Below are 24,642 nucleotides of genomic sequence, written 5' to 3'. Positions count from 1 at the left end.
TTCTCTCTCTTAATTCTTTCTCCCGCATGATTTTCCCCAAACCCCTCTCTCTCTCTCTCTCTTCATATTTCCCCCAACTCTCTCTCTCTCCCCTGTGGTTCCCCAAACCTGTCTGTGAAGCCCAGAGCGGGCCTTAAAAACACTTCCATTTATCGGGCATCATGGCATGAGAAACCATCAGGTTGTAGTGTGAGAGTGTCTCCATATCATCTCCATTTTGTTTGTAAGCTGTGATTATAGCATTCCATGAGATAGAATCCCTGTCAACCATTTCGCCAAAGACCTTGCAGGCCTCTTCTAAACTCTTTCATTTTGCATACATGCCCAAGAGTGCATTGGAAACGCATATATCAGATCCATAAATGGTGTTTAGAGAGAGAGTATGGATCTTTGAACCCTGAGAAAGGGCATCTATAGTTGAACAAGCACTAAGAACACCAGAGAAATTGATATCATTAGCCCTGAACCTATGTATCTTCTTTTTTTTTGTCTTTTTTCAAACCAGATTCAACTCTTGCCATTTATTAATCAAGACTATAATAAAAAACCAACTTGAATGAGAATTCCCCCTACAATGGGAGGGTGCTACTTTTTTGGAACGACGAGCCTCTAAGTGGGAGCCAATGATCTCAGCTCCACCCATCACTAAAATTCGCTAGAGGAGATGGAGAAGGAGGAGGCTTTGATGTTGACTGGTTGAAGCTACATGTCCACCATTGGAAGCCATTGCTACAGTTCACTACAATTCTTGAGGGAGAAGTTCTTGAGAGAGAGAAGAGGATTTTTTGGTTTGGAGTGATCAGGACCTGTGATCAAGTGGACACTTTTGGTTTTCAGCGATCAAGTGGACACTTTTGGTTTGCAGCAATGAGGGTTGTTGAGAAAGTTGGACTTTTGGTTTTATGCGATACTGAAAATTCAAACATTGTGTTTCCTGCAATGGGGACGCGAATCTATTGAAGATCAGAGAGACTTTTGGTTTCCTGCGATTTGGAAGCGAAGCTATTGAAGATCAGAGAGAAGGTAGTGTTTTTTTATTTGGATTACTGTGATGACTAGGTTGTAGAGAAAGGAAGATGTGGTTTCTTTAGTTTGGGAAAATACGGTGGAGAGAGAGTGGGTACGCAAAACAGGGAGAGAGAGAGCGTTGGGGGATTTGGGGAGAATCATGGGGGAGGGATTTGGGGAGAATCATGGGGGAGAGAGATACATTTGGGGCACGTGAAGAGAGAAAGGGTGGGTTTAGAAAGGACATGTCATTCTAAGATTTGTTTGGTCTAAAAAAATAGAAAAAATTAATTCAGGGAGTTGAAAGATACAATACTTGAGATCTTAAAGCTCCAATATATATTTTCAAACCTTGGGTGTATTAAGAAATAAAACTTAAAAACAGGGGATATGAAGATATTTTCCCTAAAATTAATCCCTTTTATAAGGAAAAGATTTTTTTACGTTGTGGTTTGAGATGTCTTGAATGCTTGAATGACATTGATAGAATATAAAGCTGATTAAACAGTGGATGGTGTAGATTTATCTGAGACACAGGATTATGTAGATTTATTGGAAACACGTGCTGTTAAGCGTCCAAACTTATATTCAAGTGCAACTAACATGAAGCCACTTTAGTATGGCAACCCTGCTACCTGTGTGCTTCTGCATTATGGAATGCAGCTCAACTGTTCAATGTCAGGACTCCGGTTCAAGCACTGTTGCCTTTTGGTGTTGAAACACCGCACGATCCCACATCTTAACCCACTAGAAATAAAACAAGAAAGAGAAAGGAAACTGGGCCAGCATTGATGGATGACCCACATTTTGCTTGTTAAAATTTATTATATTGACTACAAAGTTGTGCAAGAAACTTCTATAATACAAAATTTTATAATGCACATTCTTGATTGGAATTTTTCTTATATGTCACACTCGCCATCAATCAGTAGTGCACTGTGGTGGCCCCTCTCAATTGATCCTTGGAAAATCAACGGACATCACTTATCACACTCATATCTTCATTTTGAACAGTCTGGGATAACAATCTACACTCAACACCTGGGGTGCCATAGCGGAAGTTTGAATGACATTTGCTGCAGAGCCATTATGTATGTTTGAATGTTTTGAGCACACGAAAACTGCATTCCTTTACATGGCTCAACACCAACAAAAAACTGCTCTCTCAAAACTTAAGGGCTTTCACTGGGATTCAATATTCTTTCTTGATGCATGGTTTATTTTTCCTATTGAAAAACTTTCACCATGGATGCCTGCTTTGTCGTTTCTTTTCTAGCAGAGTTTGCGCAGCTTTGCTTTTGTCAGCAATTTTCAAGGATATGATGAATGGCTTGTTTGGCTTCCACAAGTGTTACCTTCTCCCCATTAGGATTTTCTTTGACCTTAGTGAGAGAGAAATGAAAAATAGTAAGAATTTTTGGTTCTCATATGATAGCAGTGTATGTGGTAGCACAAAGTCACTCTGAACTGGTTTCCATACCTTTGCTCGGAATTCAGCTATCAAAACACCATTGTCTGAAGATGATTGGACAGACTGAGTTTCGAAGTGGAGCTCATTCAATGTCTGCATGATCTCAAGCAATAATCGATTTCGGTATGGGCACTGCAACTCGAGAAGTGCATCACTTTCAATTATGGAGACCTGTACATCAGTGATGCACCCTCCTGCTGCCATCTTGGTCCTTGCACCTTCCAAGATGTGACGTTTCCTCTTGTCTAAGGCCATAGTTCTGCTGCGGTCATTGAGTGTTTGAGCTGTGGTCAATACTGCACTGGTGTTTGAGTTAGTTCTATCTTTTGTACTTGACAATTTTTGTGTTTCTGAGCTGACTGAAGCCCTTGTTTTTAAATTGATTTCCATCTGCCTGTTACGGGACTCAAGATCTTGTATGCGCTTCCTCAGTTGCTTCACATACTCTATCGTGTCACCCAAGATAGAAGCTTTATCCATCTAATACAAAACAATCACATGACGAGTTGTCAGTATAAAATGCAAGGAAGAAGAGATCTTCATTATGATCAACCCAAGATAGAAGCTGATGGAAGAAGAGACTGCAGCTCAATGCCTCTCTTCCTGAATGAATATAACCTGTATATGTGGCACACATATTCTAGATAATTATACATGAGGGGAAGAAATCATTAAACTTGTTGCTCACTCTGGCAGAAACAATGATGTGTGAAATGTAGTTTCTTTTACAGCATGTTTATAAGTAACTCTCCGGTAGCTCTTGGAATGTGTGTAAACTTTTTTTTTTTTTTTTTGATAATGTTAACCTTAAATTGATAAGAAAGAGAAGTACAAAAGGCCTTGGCAATCCACGAAGGAGGATGCTCAAGGGAAGGAATGCGTGTAAACGATACTGCTTTCTGTAATTTGGTTTCCTTTTTATCAAGTTCTGAGCTTATACCTAAGTTCAATGAAAGGATGTGTGCAATGGTGAACTCTTACGCATTATAACAGATGCAGTCCATCTCTAGAGTCTTGCAGAGCAGTTACAAGTAAAGTGTGCCTGAGATATTGATAGGGATTGAACTTCAAATGATAAACATATGCGAGAGAGAGAGAGAGAGAGAGAGCAAGCATAGTACCTTAGTAACAAAGGGAACGAGGGAGCGGAGAATTATGAATCTCTCATTGAGTTTCTCTCTCCTCCTCCGTTCTGCTAGGACATGATTGGCACTAAGCTCATCTTGGGGAGTGGTGACACCCCTCCGCAGCCTGCTGCCACTCTCTCCATCCCCCCTTGCTTTAGGGGAGTTCTCATCCCTGTACTTACTGTGAAGGAAAGGAACACTGAAGAGTATGTATTTGAGTAGCCACTGTTGGCCGCCTCCTCCTTGGCTAGTGGTGGTGGCTGCTTGGTTGTTCCACTTCCACTTGGAAAATACTGTGTCCTCTGACTTTGGAAACTGACAAGAGTAGGTTACAAGAAATGGAGGAGCTGCATTGTTGTTGGTGTTGTTGCGTTGTAGGACAGCAGCAACGGTCTTGGAATAGTGTCCATCTTCCTGTGTTGCCACCATGTCATCCCTATGCATGGTGGCTCCTGCAAACAAATTCAACTCACCATGATTCCCATGATATGTAAATAACAGATGTTTATATGATGAAAGGAGGCAAATATGGAAGTGCATGCATGGATGCGTATGGCCATTGTATGCATTCGAGGCATGTGCTTGCATCTGCAAGCATTTTTGCATGACCAATATAAGGATCCAAGTGAGAGAATTGCAAAGGGTTTCCATAATATGAAAAGCAAGTATTAGTAGAGGCTTTGTAGATGAAGGGGAGGGGTACCAGAGGAAGGGAGACCGATGCTGATGTCATCATGTAGAAGTGGCCATGGATTGGTGTCGTCGAGTAAGAGATTGTTGGTGGGCATTGGCAAGTGCTGTTCTTGGCAAGGTGGGTTGGTTAATGAGGTGTGAGCAGTCATGTTGATGGGGTTAGGATCGGAGCAGCCTTCTGGTGACAAACCGACCTGAATATCCTTGGTCTGCATCTCCCTTTCACTCTCCGACTCTGATTCCCCATCCCCCTCCTCTTCTATCTCCACTGCCTGCCATGGGAGTGGGGGCTGCTCCTGCTGCTGGTCATGTGGTTGTTGATGGTGCTGATGTTGTTGATGATGATGTTGACGATGTGGGCGATGATGATCACGGTGGTAAGGAAAGCTGTCTGTTGAAGTGGCAGGCTTGGAGGTGGAGTGTTCAGAGTGGACTGGCTTTTGAGGTTGGAGTTGGCCTTGGTCATCCATGAACAAGGCTTTCAGCTGCTGCACCATACTGGAGTCTTCTTGCACCTGAAATTCCAACATCATTCATTTCACTAGCTGTGCTCCTAACCATGTCCCAAGAGTGATGGAAGAATGATTAATTGCTTTGGGGGAAGTAAACATTTTTGGTGAGTCTGTTGACTTGTGTTGTGTCCGGCCTTGTTTTAAGAGTTTTAGGATTTGAAAAATATCCTAACTCATTGCAAACCCATTTTGTGCTCAGATTTATGAATCTGGAGCTCCAAAGTTTTTTATAGATTTAATGAAGAATTGAAATTAATGGTCTAAAATAATGTACATGATGGATCACCTCTTAGGCTCAAGATTTATTTATGTATTTCAGATTGAGGATGGTAGCGTTCGAGATGATAGAGCTTTAAAGTTTTCTTTAAAGTTTTGGGTCTAAAAATATTGAGATGAATTTGGGAAGGTGGAGGACATACTAAACACTTACCCTTTCTGTAAAGGAAAATGGTTTCATGCAAGCTGGACCGAATTTCTGCATATGCGACCGCATTTCTACATATGCAGTCTAGAAAGTGTAAAGCGTCCATCTTAAAGATAGATGCATGTAGGTGTTCCATCTAAAAATAATGCAAACTTATGGTCCAAATGTTTTTTTACTAAAATTATTATTTTTTGTTTTTAAGATTTAATTATTTTTTCATATTCATGATCTCCATGTTAGAGATTACATGTCCTTAAAAATTAAGTCATAAAATCCATCTCAAAAATAGATTTATTAAAAGGCCCACATTTCTACGTATGTGGGCTTGGCCGCATACAAACCAGGTCCTTCTGTAAATAATTAGATTGCTCCATGGATATTTCCATGAGGAATCAATATTCCATGAGGAATCAATACATGTTTGTACATGTAGGCCCCACCAATTTAGGAGCTGGTATACCCCACCATTCATGGGAAATGTATTTTCTGCTATTAAATGATTTTGTGAGATAGTTTAAGCCCTTTAGTGATAATTTTCAAATTAAAAAAGGGTACGGTTTCAATAAGGTTGTAACATTAAACAACCCAATTAAGGCGCACTCCCAAATTTTATTGTACCATATAATTTTGGTGTTAAAAATTCTTAGTATTATCTAAAAATGTATTTTCATATCTAAGTATAAAATTTTAAACTCAAAAAATGATTAAAATCATGTAGTAAACATATGAAAATCTTGAAAATGGACGTTTACTTAATGTGTTGCAAGATGCATTATTTTTGCGACTCAAAATCTTTCTTTTTACACATTCATGCATCTCGATGTCGAGATGATCAATTAGAGGTTCTTTCAACATTAAAACAACCTTTTCTGATGGATTTTTGAGATGCATTCGTACTTCTACATTGTCATAACAGGAGCATCTAAATGCAACCAGATGGCTGTCAGCCACATCCTGAAGGAAGTGTGAAGCTCAAAGTTGGTGCTAACCCAAGGACAGGTTTGGGAGGCGTCATTAGAGATATTGCTCTTATCTTACTCAGGCCCTTGTGTCAATCTTACTGCCAATGAAGCTGAAGCCAAGTCTCTATTGCGAGGCTTGAAATTTTCTTTTTTCTGTTGAAATTATTTCAAATGCTTGGAGTTTCCAAGGTGGCTCAGCGGGTCGGATTTTACATGGACACTGACTCTAATGGATCATACATATAAAGTGAGGGGCGTTGTAGCGGGAGAGGCATTTGTACTGGTACACTGTTACAAGGACGCGAATATGGAGTTTGATGGCCTAGCAAATGCCAAAGAAATTATCGTCACCATGCTTGATTCATAGTGATCATTGTCTCTTCCTCTTAATTTTCTCATAACCTTTATGTTCGAACTTTTGAGGGGAAGAGATAAAACTACTAAAGTCTTAAGAATCGAAGGCAATGTCGTAAGACTGTCAATCACATAGATCAGGTTTTACCAGAATAATTGAGAACTCAAGCTTTCTCTGTGTACCTTTCTATAACAATGAAACCCTAGTTATAGAGGGATGGGAGGAGGCCGTTCTCCAACGTTCGGCTTTCCTCTTGGAATATCTGAGAAAGTGACTCTCTTTTCCTAAGAAATAGGTAGTTATCTTCTACCAGTTAGACAAAGGTATCTTCTCTCTCTAAAAAATATTTTTAGTAATAAATATTAAAATGTATTATTAAGATAAAGAGAGAGAAATATTTCACATATGAGGCTCCATGGCCACCCACACGTACCAACATCTCCTAATTGGTCATGAGGGCCAAATACATTGAAATATCATAAAGTCTATAACACTTAGTGCGTTTAATATTTATGATTATATAATTGTCATGAGGCTTTTCACGCTAGTGCGGTTATGCATTTCATAACACAAAAAATATCCAAAGTCATTTCATGGGGTTTTTCATACTAATACAGCTTTTCCTCTTATAATTAAGACATCAAAGAAAAATATCCCATTTGGGAGTTCCAGACTTAGATATTCCTAAGTCTCATCAAAGCTCAATGCTTTGATAATATTTCCACACCTAATCCCTTTGTTAAAGGGTTTGCAATTATATTTGAAGATGACAAATAACTTACAGTTATTTCATTCTTTTCAATAATATCATAAATATAATGATAATCAATTTCAATGTGTTACCCTTGGAACTATAAGTTCCATTTATAATTGATGAGATGACAGTCTGATTATCACAAAAAATTTTAACAGGTCCGTCAGCTATATCCAGCTTCAAATCATTTGTGAAACGTTTAATCCAGACGGTGTACGTTGTAGCAATGCTAAAAGCAATATACTCGGCTTCTATAGTATACCGAACTGCACAACCTTGTTTTTTACAAGACCAAGAAACACATCTGCCTCCAAAGAGGAATACAAGTCTTGAGGTTGATTTTCTATCATTTGGGTTTCCTGCAAAGTTTGTATCAGAGAACCTAGTAACTTCTAAATTATCAGCTTGGAAGCACAACTTGTAGTTTTTAGTTTTTTGAATATATGTGAGTATCCTTTTTTACGGCTTGCTAATGAGCCTTATCAGGATTACTATGAAATCTACTCACAAGACTATATGCTTGACTTAAATTAGGTCTTGTACACAACATGACGTAATTTATGCATCCTATAGATTGAGCACATGAGATTCTTTCCATTTCAGCTTTGTCACTATCATTTAATGAATACATTTTCTTTGATAATTCTAAGCCTTTACAAGTGGGTGTATATATGGGCTTGCAATTTTCCATCTTAAATCTTTTTAAAATACTTTCTAAATAATTTTCTTGAGATAAACATAGAAGTTTCGAACTTCTATCTCAATAAACAACGCATCTTAGTATCTCACTGCTCATCCCGAATCCCACAGCTCATCCTCCACGTTTTAGTCCTCATGCAAAGACAGTGAGCCCCCATCCGATGAATTGCGTTTAGGTCGACCTTTGCCTCCACTTCCTTTCCTTCATTTTGGACCGCAAAGATCAGTATCGAATCTTCCGGTTCAGAAGCGGCTTCGGCTTTGTTACTCCTCTCTTCGAGCCACCCCATCACCTCGGCTCCTTCTCCTTCTCCTTCTCCTCCTCCTCCTTCGACACGCTTTCTTATTTTAATGCCCAATACATATAAGGCTTCCCTCATATCTTTCATCTAAAAATGGGAAGTTACCCATGACTTGGTATGGTTAATGATGCCAATATCATTACCAGTTAACAAAATGTCATCTACATATAATGATAATGAGATATACTACAAAACACCTATAGGCGAAAATGAACAGTGATTTCGCCTATCCTCATCACCATCCAAACTTCATCGTACGGTCACAGTTGTCTGGTAGTGTTTCAATTTTCATTTTTTTTTACTTATTGGAATGATCTAAAATTTGGAGCGTGTGTACATCATAGTGAGACGCACCTAATAAAAATATGAAAAAAGTAATTCGAAAAATAAAAATTGACCAAAATACCCCAAAAATTTATGGAGGTATTTTGGTCAATTTATATTTTGTAAATTATTTTTTTCATATTTTTATTAGGTGCGTCTCACTAAGATGTTCACACGCTCCAAATTTCAAGTAATTCAGATTTGTAAAAAAACAAATGAAAAATGAAACACTACCAGACACCTGTGACCGTGCGATGAAATTTGGATGGTGATAAGGGTAGGCAAAATCACTATTCATTTTCACCTATAGGCATTGGAAAGAGTTTTCCAATAATAATATAACAAAATTACTATCACTATTCTAGATATATGCACAATGGTCTAACCTATTGGGTACATAACCAATTTCAGTGATTGCATTATGAAACGTAAAATACTACTGCCTAGATAACTGTTTTATACCATATAAAGATTTTTTAAGTTTGTATACTTTGTCTTCTTGGCTTTTAATTACATATCATTCTGGCTGTTATATATATATATTTTCTTTTAATTCTCCATTCAACAAAGCTGTTTTAACATCCATTTGAAATAATTCTAGATCATAATATGTAACTAATGTTAAGATGATCCTAATAGATGAAAAATTTGCTACTGGAAAATAAGTCTCTACATAATCTATGCCTCGTAAATCCTTTGGCACCAATCTAATTTTATATTTATCAATAGATCCATTTGCATTAAGCTTTTTTTTTAGGACCCATTTACAACTAATGACTTTTCTATCTTAAAGGAGGTCAACCAACTCCCAAACTTGATTTTTTTTAATAGAACCAAGTTGATCATCCATGGCTTGAGTCTACTCAACTGGGTCATGTGAGCTAATAACTTTATTGTAGCTTTGAGATTCATCTATTGAATCTTCACTCATTGAAGAATAATTATCTTCATCCATAAACACATAAAATTCGCTTAAAATTATAGGTGGGGCTCTAGTTCTTTTAGGTCTATCCGATACACTAGATTCAATTGAATTATTCTCATCAATTGTAAAGGGAGATTGAGAAATAGGGTCTTTGAGACACTTATCTTTAACAATTTCATGTAAGTCAATAGGCTTACTTAAAGTATGTTATTCATCTATATTTTTTAGAAAATGAGCATCACGGATCTCTATTAATGATCTAGTATAATGGTTGTAGAATCTATAGCCCTTAGAATTTTTTGAATAACCTATGAAAGAACAATTTATAGTTTTACTTGGTAATTTATCTATATTTTGTGGGGATATAAGCATATGTGCCCAAGAACCCCAAACTTTCAAAATAGTAAGATTAAGTTTTCTACTTGTCCATAATTCATATGGGGTCAAGTCTCTAGATTTAGTTGGAACATGATTAATAATATACATTACAGTGTTGAGAGCCTCACCCAAAAAATTAGGTGATAAATTTGGATGGCTCATCATGGACCTAACCATGTTCATTAGAGTTCTATTCTTCTTTCAGCTACACCATTTTGTTGTGGTGCATATAGCATGATAGTTTGGTGAATTATATCATGCTCCTTACAAACTTCAGCAAATAAGGCGAAGCAATACTCACTTCTCTTATTTGTTCAAAGAATTTTAATACGTCTACCTAGTTGATTTTCTACCTCAGTTTCATATTCTTTAAATGTTTCTAATGCATCTGACTTTTTACTAATATGGGTACACATATCCATAACATGAATAATCATCGATAAATATTATGAAATATTTCATACCTCTATGTGTTTTTACATTTAATGGGTCACATATATCAGAGTGAACAATACTAAGTAGTTCATTAGACCTTTCCCTTTTAGGAAAAGACTTCTTAGTTAATGTACCAAAAATACATGGCTCGCATGTTTTAAATACATTTTCTCCTAAATTGGGGAGCAAGCCTCTTTTAACCATGTGATTCATTTTATCTTTATTTATATGTCATAATTTTGAGTGCCATAAATATGAATTATCCGCACATACAAAAGCATCAAAAGAGATATCAAAATAACTAGAAAGAGATAAAATTTTATTAATATTCAATCGGTACAAATTGTCAACTTTAGTATCATACACCAATGCTCTAAAATGCTTCCCTATGGTGACTTGATCAGACTTGAACTTTATTTCATATCCCTTGTCGTCTAGCCTTGGAACCGAAATCAAATTACGCATCATATTGGGCACATACAAAAGATCAATCAGTAGGAGATTCGTTCCTCCAGGTAAACACCACTTAACAATACCGACACCAAGTACATCATAGTAGGTGTCATTTCTCAGATAAATACGATGGTTACCAGCTGTAATCTCCTTCAACTATGTGAATTCGTCATTGGTCCTCGATTATTTCAAGCATTGTTATTATTCTAGTTCTTTTTTCTTTTTTTTTTTCAGCTTGGGACATTGAAACTTAATGTGCCTAATTTCCTTACAATAAAAACATGTCTTGTCAACCTTATTTTAATGATTTTTAAAATTTCTCCTATTTACTATTTACCTAGTATTATTTTGATTATTGTAAGGTTTCTTGGGAATCTAAAAAGAACTTTGGGCAAAATGGAGCTCATTTGACTTCTTTCTCATTCTTCTCTTAGCGTCAATACTGAAGTACATGAGAAGATTCAACATAGTTATCTCTTGTGCAGAATGGTTTAATGTGATTACAACAGGCTCATAAGATGGAGGGAGACTGTTAAGGACAGTGGACACTTGCATGAGATCAGGGACTAAATTCTTGGTCACAACAAGGTTCTTTGCGAGCACTGTCATTTTATTGACTTGCTTGGTCACTGAGTCTGATGTTTTTATGCTGAAAAAATTATATTTTTCTAATAACAATTGCACATGGGTCTCAGAAGTGGTCTCATACTTTTTAGATATGGTACCTATTATACTTTGAGTTGTGGTGTGATCCTCAACGTTTCTAATTAAATCATCTTCCATAAAACTCAACATAGTAGTCCTAGCTACTTTGTCGTATTCTAACCATTTGTCAAGTCGCCTTCTGGTTTTACCATTGGCATTAGGCTATAAAATTGGTGGTTATGTATCTAGAACATAGTCCATCCTATCTTGGAAGATAATATATCAAAATTTTATTTTCCACATAGAAAAATTGGTTCCATTGAGTTTTTCAAGTTTGGATAGTTCGGACATGACTAGCCTAGATGCCATTTGAAATTTTAGATAATGCCTAAATGTTTAAAAAATTCAATTGTGTTTAAGAACATGGTTGTCTGCTAGTTAAATCAATAGGTTTGCTGACTCTCAATGAGCTGCAACCTCAAAGAAGAATTTTTTCGAACAGTTTATATTCGTACTACTGTTATACAACAAAAACTAATAAAGTAAGGCAAAAAACTACTTTATGTCAAATCTCTCATAAGAATAATTTTCATGAACATATGAATATGTTTTAGCACTGGAGATAGCATCTATAATAATATTTGATATTTTCAACAAATATGACATGATATAATCACAAAAGTTGAGTTCATTAAATCAAGATCATGAAATTTTTTCACTTAAAGAGACCAAAGTATATGATAATTATGCAAGGCAATGACAATTATGATACAAATAAAACATATAGAAATATCCCTAAATCATAAACCAAGAAAATGCAGGCAATGGATATGTAGACCTTTACTCGAATAGTTATTGTATCCATAACAATTTTAAATAATCCAAGAAAAATATGCATTAATTTTCAGCAACAATTATGTGTCTTTGTCTCTCTCTAAAATTATAGCAGCCAACTCCATATCTCTCTCTAAAATTTAATCAACATCTTTCTATCGTTAAAATTATAGCAGCAAATTTATTTTTTCCTTATTATAACCGTCAAATTTAAAAAGAGAATTACTACTTGGCTTTGGCCGAGTGGTTAAGGTGTGTGCCTACGAAGTGCACCAGGTTTCCAGGGAAAAAACTTAAGCGAATTCTTTTAGGCAAAAGTTAAAAACCAGAAAAGAAAAGCCCTGAAATTCACTGAAATGCAGTGACTTTCACTGTGATATTTAATGAAAAAGAAAAACATTCAAAAGGTGAACTTTGGTTGTGAGATGGAGGGCTTGGCAAAAAATATAGTGAACTTCTGTGTGGGTAAAAAAAAGAAAAACGCACGGCTACTTTAACCTCTAGTTAACAGCAGAGAGAGAAAACAATGCTCATAAAGATTAAGGTCAAGAGGTGTGCGAATCAATAAAATACGATGGATATGTAGAGGGAGGAACAATAACTTTACCATCTAATATGTATGAGCTTCAAGATAGGGGCAGTAAAGTAGCGCGCATAAAAAATCGAAATTTAAAACAGCCTTGCTCGCTCTGATACTAATGTAGAATTTTTGAGGGGAAAAGATGAACCCGCTAAAGTGTAAGGAATCGAAGGTAATGTCGTAAGACTGTGAATCGTAGAGATCAAGTTTTACCAAAACAATTGACAACTCAAGCTTTTCTCTGTAGTAATAGAAAGATGGGAGGAGATCGTTATCTAATATTCGACTTTTTTGAGGCCATAGCCAACACTTTAATATATATAAAATGATCGGCTGAACTCCATGTGGGCAGAAACTTGATTTAATAAAATATATTAATGTTTATAAAAGAAAAAGAAACAGAGAGAGAGAGGTGGTTGCATGACAAAGACAAACCCTTTCGGTGGTGCCGAGCTCCAGTACTCCATCCATAACTGGAATGCACACGATTGTCTGCACGGGTACTTTAAAACATTAGAACAAGCACCAGAGAGAGAGAGAGAGAGAGAGAGAGAGAGAGAGAGAGAGCACACGATTATCTGCACGGGTACTTTAAAACATTAGAAGAAGCACCAGAGAGAGAGCTGACCTGAATGTGAGCGCTCTGGATTAGGAGGACAGCAAAAGCAGGCATCCGTTGGCGTTGTAAGACATTTGCAGCAGAAGAGAATGGAAGATGTTGATTATGTGTGTGAGATTACGAGACTAAATGGAAGATGTTGATTATGTGAGAGAGAGTAAATGGAATGGCAGATGGGTTGTTACCTACCTTGGCGAGGATTGCTCGAGTGAAGACTTTGCTGTCTTCTTCATTGGCGCCTGTGAGCCATATATAATGCCTCCTACTCGCTGCCCGCCCCGGTATCCTTTTTTTTACATCAAGACACAACTAACTTTTACCACCGCCAACTAAATAAGAGTTCCTCTTATAAACAATCCAAGGAATTTCCAAATATCACTGAAATTAATCTTCTAAAATTAAATAAAGAATTTGAGTAAACAAAATAAAATAACTAAAAAATTTATCAGTCAATCGCTTTCATTAAAAAGATGTGGCAAAGGCTTATGCTAGCTCATGCCCTATGTAACACAACCTTCCTCTTTTATCCCGGCTTAGGAGCCACACGGCCGGCCGGCTTGGGACATGGTAGAGTTAAATGAATGTTCGTCTTATTCTTTAAATAAGTACTTTTTTTACAAAAATATTGTATTTCTAAACATATATGTAGATACCCATTTTGAAATGGCTTATGTTAAGGTGCTCCGACTATCATTGTACTCAATAAAATTCGGACACTTATATACCCTTGTTTGATACATATAGCATTTGTTTAGTAAGGGTATATTTGGTTATTAAGAGGGATGTGACATCATTCACGTGTGATGTGATATTATCCACATGAAGCATTAAATGTTATTAAAAGTATGCTCTATGTACCAAAAGAGGGTTTAGTAGTATCTAAAATTTGTTGAATACAATCATAAATTACTCCATAATATGAACACCCTATCATAACTCTTTTGAAATTTACTATTTTTCGTATTTCTTGAAAATCCTAATTTTGCAAACCTGAACCATAAGGATCATAATAACTAAATAAATAATACATGTAGTCCATAATCCTCAAGAAAGCACCTAAATCTTGCCAAATCAACTTAATTCTGACAAAATATATGTGAACCTATCCTTATTAATCCGGTCTTATTCTTAACAACATAGGAAACTCAGAAAACTTCAAATCGTTGACCCCAAAAAATGCAGCAAAATTTAATGGGACCACCGTTGCTAGATTCAACCGAATCTCTAGTATGAGCCAGAGCTTGAGTCTAGGTTGGCAACGGGGGGTGTCGCCAAGCTTGGCGGGACCAGTGATGGGAACCGCATTGCTGACATTCTTCGAGTCGTGGAATTTGGCGAAATTTTTTGGAATGTTCTTCAAGGTTTCTATTTAACTGTTCAGATGGATTTGACGGACCTATTTTGACCCAAGAAATTCTAATCCTATCAGATTTAGTACTGTAGAGATAAGCCTAGGATTCCTAATCCCAATAGCACTACGACCTCACCTAAATCCCATAACTAAAATCCTAGAGAAATTTGAGAGAAAATCCCTTAGACTAGACAAAAACCTTAGAGCCTAAAAGCCTGAGAAAACCCTTGGTCTAGAAACCCTAATTCAATACAATTAATAAAACCCTAATTCAAAAGCCTTAGGATGAATATGCCTAATGTCTACCCACAAATCGGAGTACATCTCGACTGAGATCCCTCAAATTCGTACCAAATAGGTGAAATTTGAATATATAGTTTCAAAACTAACACAAATCAAAGAAGATCTGACCCCCCCTTAAATATGTAGGCAGTGCTAGCTGAAATCTCATACCAAATAAATATTAAAAAGTTAAATCTAAGAACTTAATTAAATAAAATAAATCAAGCAGGAAATAAAACAAGAAATAAAAGAAAATGATGAGATCACTTACTTGAGAAAACATGTAATTGGGGCCAATATCAGGACCGCGGGTTGATTTATGTATTTGATACATTCTCTTACTTTCTTGACAAATTGGATTTAAAAGTTTTTTTGATCTAGGAGATCTTGCTCTTAAGGTTTTGATTTAAAAATTGTGTAGAGATTTTTTTGGGGTGATTTTGGCTTAGGATTTCTAGCCTAGGGTTTTCTAGGTTCTTGGAGCCTAGGGGAATTTTTGGGGTAAATTTTGTATGGATGTTGTATTATTTTCCTAGTTTTCTAGGGAATCTAAGATTTTCTAATGATTTTTTACCAATTTTCAATAGGGAATTAGAGGGGTTTATATAGGGTGTAGAGGGGGGGAGGGATGAGGATAGGGTTTCTATCCTTAGCAAATAAAAACTCTAGGAAGAGCATTCCTTAAGTACTTCTCAAAATTCGTGCAAACCTCTACGGTTGAGGATGAAGACAGCACAACTACTAGCCCAGTCCAGGCTACCAACTCCAGATGCTGAATCAAGGGGACCAGATTCTAAATAAGTCTTTATTTTCTTTTAATTTTTAGTTTATTTATTTATTTTATCCCTTTTTTGTTTTCTTGGTTTGTTTATAGATTTTACATGATTTCAAGCTGGTTTTGCCAATGGTATGTGGGGAGAAGATTTGTCTTTGCAGATCCACCTTCTCATATACTGTAATTCGATGGATCCCAAATTTCTCTATTGAAATTTTAATGGTTTAGTTTAAAGCATAAATCAAAGAGAATTTATTCCCGCAATCTCCTGAATTTGGCTGTAAATTATATAATAGGTAAAAGTATAGAGATATGTGGAATGCTCACTTTAAAATAGCTATATTAGTCATGTAGATAACAATACAATTGGCATTTTTAAATATATTGGGTATAAATATAACTATGTTATATATGATGGGCAGGTTCTTTTTATTGATTAAATATGTTCTCAAACTTAAATAATATTTACCAGAGGTAATGGGTGGTATTTCCTGAACATATAGGGAAGTTAGACTCACATGGTTGCCTATTGACCACCTGATTCACCATGAAAATGTCCACAATCTCATAAGAAAGCCCTAAGTCAAAAGCAAAAACATTAAAAACTATATGAGCAAAACCAATACACTTAGGCATCATGGCATGGGTGATTTCCCAAAGGAAGATACTGACTGCATATGGAATCAGAGAATTTCTTAAGATTCAAGAGTGATTTTTGATGCAAGAATAAGATACCAAAAGTTGGATCTTACGAGGAATGTGTATGTAAGCCTAGAAATAAAATATGTGGAGCGAATCAAAATGCAAGTAATAAAACATAAAACACACGCACACTACAAGAACACAAAGATTTATGTGCTTAATTGAAATGGCTTGCATCCACAAGCATGACAAAGTGAAATCCACTATACTGATTAGAGATCTTAGATTTTGAGATACAGAGTTTACTCTCTAACCCTGAATAAGACCTAGTTGAGCAACCCTTTTAGACCAACTCTATTAATTGACATCTCCCGTTGATCTGCAATATCTATTTTATAGCTAGACCATTGTTGCGGAAGAGAACATTAGGTGCAACCAAGATTTTTTCTCACTAAAAGAGAATATCACCCAAAATCTTCAAGAGAACCGCATCTAAAAGAAACCTTCTCATCTTCTCGTGAGACACGGATTGGGATATTTCTCTGGTAAAACTTGTAGCCCGCCATGTTAGCCCCACAGGAGAACCTTTTCTATTGACTAGAAAGGCACTCATCAGTCAGCTCAGTCCCTTTCCTATTCAGTCTTTCTAGAAAGCTTTCTTTCCTATATGGTGGCCCAAAATAGGTCACAAAAATAATTTCATTGCTCATTTCATAGACGTAAGGTTATGAATCCCATACTAAATAGAAAGTCCATAGACGCCACATATATCTTAAACTTTAAATATATAACCATGACTCCTAATTTAGGTGGATTTATATTTTCTTTACACAATCTTAATCCCTATTAACCATCAGATTTCAATAGGCGATGGTTTGACCTATCGCTTCTATCAAAATGGGGCTTTCATGGATGTGCCATGTGCTTCTTGTGCAAAGCTGAAGCCGAAGGCCATGAGCACCTCTGCTTCAAATGTGTCTTTGTGGGTGAGATTGTGCAAACAATAATATGAAGATTTGACAGTACACAATGAATATTCTTAACGTCCAAATCTTTTTCGCAAATAGGAATCTAATCCGGCATAATTGGTTAGCAACTGAAGTTTGCCATGTTACGTCCTAGGTGTTGGGCTTACCCACCCCACCCGTTCGAATGCAAATGCTTGTAGTGGAATGCGAATATATGAGACACAAAAAATATGCTAAAGTCGATGTGTATGTATGAGTGTAAAAACATGCAAATAAAACATACAATTTATTGGCATTCTAGTTCACGTTTTCAGGTTACGTCCACGGGAAAAAAAGACAAATCCACTATTAACTCAATGGTTACAATAGTCTTTCAAGAAAACAAACTTTCTTGAGCTTTTTTATTTCTTCTAGAAGATTTTCTCTATACGAGGTTTTTCTCTCTATCATAGGCTTTTTTTCTTTTCTAGAGGAGTTTTCTCTCTCTAAAAAAAATATTATCTCTCTCTCTTTCTTCTTCTTCTCTCTAGGAAAATGGTAACTTTATCTATCTTCTTCTTCTATGCAAAGAATGTTTCATGTATTTTTTGTCAATACACAAAAAATCTAGAAAAGCTCTCACATTTTCCTTTTTTGTATGGGCCAACCATATCACATTGCCTCTTAAAAGGTAGCCCATCTCTATTTCTTTTTAAAAAAAGATTAGAGGAAGTATCTACCTATATCAATTACGTGAGACTTCCCATTTTCATAGGATAATGACTTGGTCAACAAGTCATCTTTTTTACTTTCCAAAACTTCACTTTTTGGAAAGACAATTTCCATTAGATGCTCCTCCCTCAATGGGATGGGACACTTGACAATCTCCCCCTCCAGTCTTAGGAGGGAGGTTTCTCTTTATAGATCAACCTGGTATTAGATGACATTCATAATTATCATGCTTCGGTATAGCTTTTGCCTATCTCTGGCTAAGGTCTTAGTCATCATATCTGACGTATTCTTGTCAATATGGATCTTCTTTAGCTACAATAACTTCTCTCTAGAACATCTCGAATCCAATGGTAACGTACATCATTGTGCTTCATCCTAGAATGGAAGCTAGCATTCTTGCTCAAGTGAATAGCGCTTTGTCTATCACAATGGATAATATGTTTGTCCTATTTCAAGCTCAGCTATCGGAGGAATCTCTTCATCTAGTATCATCTCCTTGCAGGCTTTATTGACTGCAATGTACTCTGCCTTGAGTAGACAAAGCCTAATACTTCTGCAGTTTGAACTGCCATGAAATAGCTCCCCCTGCAAATATAAACAGGTATCATGTGATTGACTTTCTAAAGTCTACATCTCCATCCATGTCTGCATCTGTGTACCCTTGTAAGACAAGTTCACCTCCCCTAAAGTGCAAACATACTTTGGATGTTCCTCTGGGATATTTGAATATCCACTTGACTGATGCCCATTGATCCTTGTCAGGATTAGTGATAAATTTGTTCACTACACCAATTGTGTGTGTAATATTTGGCCTAGTTCACACCATGACGTACATTAAACTTCCTATAGTCGATGTGCAGGGAAATTTCTGAATTTCTTCCTTCTCATTCTCATTCTCATTCTCATTTGAAGGGCTATGCTTGGCACTTAACTTGAAACAACTTTCAAGTGGGGAACCGACAGGCTTTGCATTGTTCATACTGAACCTTTCGAGCACTTTCTCAATATACCTTTCTTGTAACAACCATAGTTTCACAACCGTCCTGTCACGAGAGATCTTCATGCCCAATATCTGTTGATCATGTCCTAAGTCCTTCATGGCGAAGGCATTGCTCAACTGTTCTTTCAACCTGCCAATTTTGCTAATGTCATGTCTGACAATTGGCATGTTGTCAACATATAGTCAAAGCATTATGACGTTGTTGTCGGATAACTTCTTGATGAACACACAATGGTTTGAGGCTGTCCTCTTGTATCTATAACTCCCCATGTAGGGATCGAACTTCTTGTACTACTGCCATATAGGTTCTTTTCTTGCTGCTCTATCTTTAGATTCAAGCTTGTAGCCACACCAAACACCACACAGATTGATGACATTTTCACCACGGGAGAAAATATTTCATCAAAATCGATACCCTTTTTTGTATGAAACCTTTCACAACTAACCTGACCTTGTACCTTTGCTGTGAGCTTTTCCCTTCAGTGTTATCCTCTAGACCCACTTGTTCTTCAATGCCTACTTGTCTTTAGGCAACTTTATCAAGTCATAGAAGTGGTTCTTATGCAAGGATTTCATCTCTTCTTGCGTAGCTTTAACCCACTCTTCATTTTGTTCATCGGTTTGAGCTTCCTGTTAGCTTTCTGGTTCATCTCCTTCAGTGTATAAGATATACTCTGATATAGGGTATCTGGTAAATGGTTTATGTCTCCTAGAAGACCTTCTTAGTTCAACTGTAGGTGATACTTCTTGAACAGGCTGCTCCCTCAGCTGTTGACTCCGTTGGAGGCACACCTCTGTTGCACCTCTCTTGGGACCCATCCTCTTGTTGCACTTCTCCTTGTCTTCATGTACCATGATAGTAGGAACTATAACCTGTTCTAAACCATTAAATATTCGTGTCTTTTCTAACTTCTTCATGTCGTCAATAATGAGGTATTCCTGAAAGACTACATCTCTACTCTTAATCACTTTTTTATTCTCAGGATCCCATAGCCTATAATCGAATTCTTCATATGAGTACACTAAGAAGATGCATAGGAGTGCTTTCTCATCAACTTAGATTTTTGTTCCTTAGGAACGTACACCACTGCCTTGCATCTGAACGCTCTGGGATAATGACTTGATCAATAAGTCATCTTTCCACTTTCCGGAACTGCCTTGTTTGGAAAGAAGACAATTTCCATTAGATGCCCCTCCCTCAATGGGACGAGATACCCAACACTAGGTTCAATTCCTACAGCTAATTTACCTGAAAAATCTTCTACTCGTATTGGTTTGAAAGGAAGTTGAACGACAAAGTTGTGTGCAGGCTTTAGAGAACTTGTGTCCATGAGAATTTATGCTATCTGGAAAGAAAGAATCCGGCGGGCAAAGAATGAGCACCATCATACTATTCATGGGAGCAGTATGGGAGATTATTTGGAAGAACAGAAATTATGCAGTGGAAATAAGGATAATGCCCCAAAAATAAAAGAGGGAGAATCATATATGAAAAAAAGGGAAGACGAATTGCTGATGGAGCGTTGAGCAAGAAATAGCAGATGCAAAGATATTTCTATGTACATGAGAGGCAGAGAGATGATAGATTGTATGTAAATATAGTGCAAAACAAGAACTAATTCCTCAACTCTCGCACAACTTTAAATAAATTAATACAATGGGTGGGGTTCCTGCACGAACCCCGGCTCGTATAGCAACAGAAATGCACTCTCCTTTTATTGATTTCTCGCAGCTTATAGGCATAAATGTTGGTTATTATTTTAAGAAATGAAATATATAAAATATGATATAGAAGATATTTTTGAAACCTTAGATCTATTGAGATATAAAACTTAAAATGGGAGGTATAGAGATATTTTCCCTTATTATTAACCATTATAGATGAAATTGGGTAGTTGGAAAATATGTCATTAACTAGGCACAATGTTCAAAATAAAATTTCTTTAATATTGTGATGCACTTCAATCCATTAAATATCACATCTGATAGCTAAAAATGATTGTGAACTCTTTGTTAAAAAAGTAAATGGTCTCATTATATGTAAATCCCCATTACTTTATTCAATGTATGACTTCAGTCATGCAACTTCAGTTCTTTGATGGTGATTGTATCCAAATTTGATAGATGATCAATTTTAGGGTGATTAAAACATGTGAATACTCAATTTACCCTTGAATATCGAAACTTATAGATTTGGGCTCTCCCTCTACATATATATCCAATTGCAAGATTTGAAGATCTTCTCCTCCTCGCAATGCATGCCTTGGTGGCTATGTACAAGAAGATAGGCCAAGAAAGAAATCACCATTTTATACTTGTTCCTTGCTCTCAATGTCAGTGCTCCCACATTTGTAGCTACTCATATAAACCACTTGATCTCTTAGTAGCAGGTTTGCTTTTCCTGCTTTTTTTTGTTTCATCTTTAACAGTTTCCATGTTTGATAGATTCAAAATTTTGCAGGTGCCTATCTAGCCTATAAACTACCATATATTGAAATAGAAAGTACCCAATGTATATCTAAATAGTTGTTTCATACTCCTAGAAATCATTATTAAAGAAAAAGTAAGATCGTTTTACCTTCAAAAGTATTCTTCTATGACACATTTTTTCTCTTAATATCTAAAACTCGTTCTTGGTTTTAATTATGGAAAAACAAATGTACAGAGTAGACCCACCCAATTACTTCGAGACCTTTTTCTACAAGGATGGAAGCTCACTTATGTGGAAGGATAGTATGCAGAACTGACCATCTAATTTCGGCAAAAAATTGAATCTATCTACGGCCTACAATTTACACCTACATCTTTAATTTGGACCTACCTCGTAGTCTTCATCTCTCTCTCTCTCTCTACTTGTTAGACTAAGTGTTGCAAAGAGATATCAGAAACCAATTTACAAACTATGTTAACCATGCAATAATAATGAACAAGTATCATAAAACGCACACCAAACACTCTCACTTTTGCTGCACGAATATGGCTGCAGAGAGAGAGAGAGAGAGAGAGAGAGGAGTTTTAGTGCAATTGCGAGTACATGGATCTCAATTGAGCCAGTGAATGATAAATAATCGTTTTTGAGTTATTCCCGCAATTCAAAGCACACAAGAGAATGATATGTGGGGAGAGAGAGAGAGAGAGAGAGAGAGAGAGAGAGAGAGAGAGAGAGAGAGAATTAAGAAGAAGAGTAGAGAGAGAGGGGTAGGTTGGTTTACCCGATACCAAGAGGGAAGGTGAAGGAAATGCACATGAGGTAGAACCACTCAGACTCGGTGAGGTCTTCGGGGGAGAGGGCGGCACATGGCCTCTTCGAGGGCTGGTTCGTCTCTCCAGCCGACAGTGAGTCGTAGAGCTCCCTCAGCTGTTGACTCCGCTGGAGGCACACCTCCTCGGCATTAACCTCCATGGGCTGCACCGTCTTGCGCGTCTTTATTGCCCCGTTATAGTAACCATCACCCCAAATAAGTACCCTGCATCAGATTACATTCCTCAAAAACGCAATCAATTCTTCTTTCTCTCAAACATGAATCATGACTGTGAGAGAAAGTAAGAATTGTTTGCCTCACCCTTGTTGTGGGCAAATTTGCCAGAAGACACTGTATGTCCATTGCACACTTTGGACGGCTAACTGAAGGAGTCGTTGGAGCTGAGCCGCAGCGGATGACAAAGCTGGAGTCTCTGCAGTGGCCATACTCCAATTGGGCTTAGACGAGGACGATGGGGTGGGAACCATGCCCCTTAGAGAGAAGAGAGGGGTGAGTATGGTAAGAGAGAGAGAGAGAGAGAGAGAGATGTTTTTTTAGGGGTGCAGCAGGTGGTAGAAGAATGGGAGGAGAGTGGTGTGGTGGTGGAAGAGAGGCAGAGCCCAACGGTTAGTGCAGTGTTTGCAGGTAAATTAATGGACTACTTTAGAGAGAGAGAGAGAGAGAGAGAGAGAGCTGACCGGTGGGTTTACCAGCCGGCCCTATCTGCCAGCCCAAACCCCCATTCTCACGTGGCGCTGGTTCCCTTTGCTAACCGGTGGAGAAGAGAATGTAAGAAACTACTACACCCCTTTTATGTAAAAACATTAACTATGTTAGGTGAGAAAGGCCCAACCTAAAAAACGACTCAAATCAACACCAAAGCCTCCCTCCTACCCTTCCCTCTTCCCTTGGATATAAATACGGGGAATGATCTCTCTTATACTACACTAATATAATGCGACAACTCGTGCTATTCGTTTGATTCCAATTTTACACTATTTTCATTCCATTCAACAATTACCAATAAATAAATAAATTTTGAAAATCCGCTTTATTTTACCCCAATCAATATAAACCGTTCATTTTATTAAGGTGCTTGGATCCATATTTTAGAAGAAATTTTTTTCTTTTCAATTAGATAGCTTTGTTATCATTAGAAGAACAATGTTGAAAAATAAAAAAAAGCGGTTTTGAGTTTGTAAAAACCTAGATCTTGAAATTGACCAAATGGATGGTCTAGATTCATCGTTGGAGGCGACACATTTTAACGATAACCATCATGCAATTTTTTTTTTTTTTAAATTGACTATTGGGATGAAGAGAAGGTATGTGCAATTTTTGGGGTGATACAATTGCCACAAACATAGTTTTGTAGAAGTGTGGTTGAATTATATTAGTATACAACCGATGCATGAAATCATTCTCCATATATATATATATATATATATATATATATATATATATATATATATATATATATATATATATATATATATATATATATATATAGGAAAAGTCTTCCTAACGCCTATAGGTGAAAATGTATAGTGATTTCGCCTACCCTCATCACTGTCCAAGTTTCATCGCGCTGTCACGATTATCCGGTAGTGTTTTATTTTATTTTTATAAATCGGAATGACTTGAAATTTGGAGAGTATGTACATCTTACTGAGGTGCATCTAATAATAATAATAAAACATTATTGACAAAATTTTTTTTGACCAAAATACCCCTAAAAGTTTTGGGGGTATTTTGGTCAATTTTTTTCATGTAAAATATTTTTTTTTATTTTTCAAAGATTCTCCTATTTTTTATAAATACATGCTCCAAATTTCAAGTTTGGATGGTGACGGACAATTGTGACCGCACGATGAACTTTCGACGGTGATGTGGGTAGGCAAAATCACTGTTCATTTTCGCCTATAGGCGTTGCGTGTATATATATATATATATATATATATATATATATATATATATATATATATATATATATATATATATATATATATATGAGCCTAACGGCCCAGATTCAATCAGGGCCAATCTGATGGTCACGATGTTATTTCAAATTTTAATTTTATTTATTTTTTCTACAAATGAAAACGACATGAAATTTTATACAAATCTACAAAATATAAATTGATCAAAATACCTCTAAAAATTTTTGGGTG

At 36.6% G+C, this 24,642-nt stretch overlaps 1 protein-coding gene across 5 annotated transcripts; it reads right to left on the bottom strand.

Annotated features, from left to right (window-relative positions):
* Positions 1 to 1,813: 1,813 nt before the first annotated feature.
* Positions 1,814 to 23,105, bottom strand: TT8 (basic helix-loop-helix (bHLH) DNA-binding superfamily protein). Of its 5 annotated transcripts, none has more exons than XR_016043840.1 (9): positions 22,793 to 23,105; positions 22,442 to 22,696; positions 13,690 to 13,786; positions 13,510 to 13,524; positions 13,317 to 13,373; positions 4,310 to 4,814; positions 3,601 to 4,194; positions 2,489 to 2,959; positions 1,814 to 2,390 (listed from the first exon to the last, which is right to left on the bottom strand). XR_016043840.1 is itself a non-coding variant. In XM_088851274.1 (9 exons), exons 5-9 carry the CDS (start codon positions 13,350 to 13,352, stop codon positions 2,310 to 2,312), a joined length of 1,551 nt encoding a protein of 516 aa, XP_088707400.1. In that variant the 5' UTR covers positions 13,353 to 13,373; positions 13,510 to 13,524; positions 13,686 to 13,786; positions 22,442 to 22,696; positions 22,793 to 23,105; the 3' UTR covers positions 1,814 to 2,309. The 5 variants fall into 5 exon arrangements, 4 of the variants coding, with proteins under 4 accessions (XP_088707400.1, XP_011625677.1, XP_088707390.1 ...); XM_088851274.1 differs by having other exon boundaries at positions 3,601 to 4,058; positions 13,686 to 13,786; XM_011627375.3 differs by having other exon boundaries at positions 3,601 to 4,058.
* Between the last annotated feature and the right edge of the window lie 1,537 nt (positions 23,106 to 24,642).

Source organism: Amborella trichopoda, chromosome 1, assembly GCF_054954075.1.
Source record: "Amborella trichopoda isolate Santa Cruz 75 chromosome 1, AtrichopodaSantaCruz75HAP2 v2.0, whole genome shotgun sequence".
NCBI lineage: Eukaryota > Viridiplantae > Streptophyta > Magnoliopsida > Amborellales > Amborellaceae > Amborella > Amborella trichopoda.
This window is presented reverse-complemented; position numbering and strand designations above follow the sequence as displayed.

Bases quoted from the DNA above. Each gene is read 5' to 3' on its own strand.
- TT8 (XM_011627375.3), bottom strand. From the start codon at position 22,959: ATGGTTCCCACCCCATCGTCCTCGTCTAAGCCCAATTGGAGTATGGCC. The intron at 4,815-13,316 runs GTTTGTCTTTGT...TTGGAATTTCAG, and splicing joins AGCTCGGCACCACCGAAAGG to GTGCAAGAAGACTCCAGTAT. The intron at 2,960-3,600 runs GTACTATGCTTG...GTTTTGTATTAG, and splicing joins TCGTTCCCTTTGTTACTAAG to ATGGATAAAGCTTCTATCTT.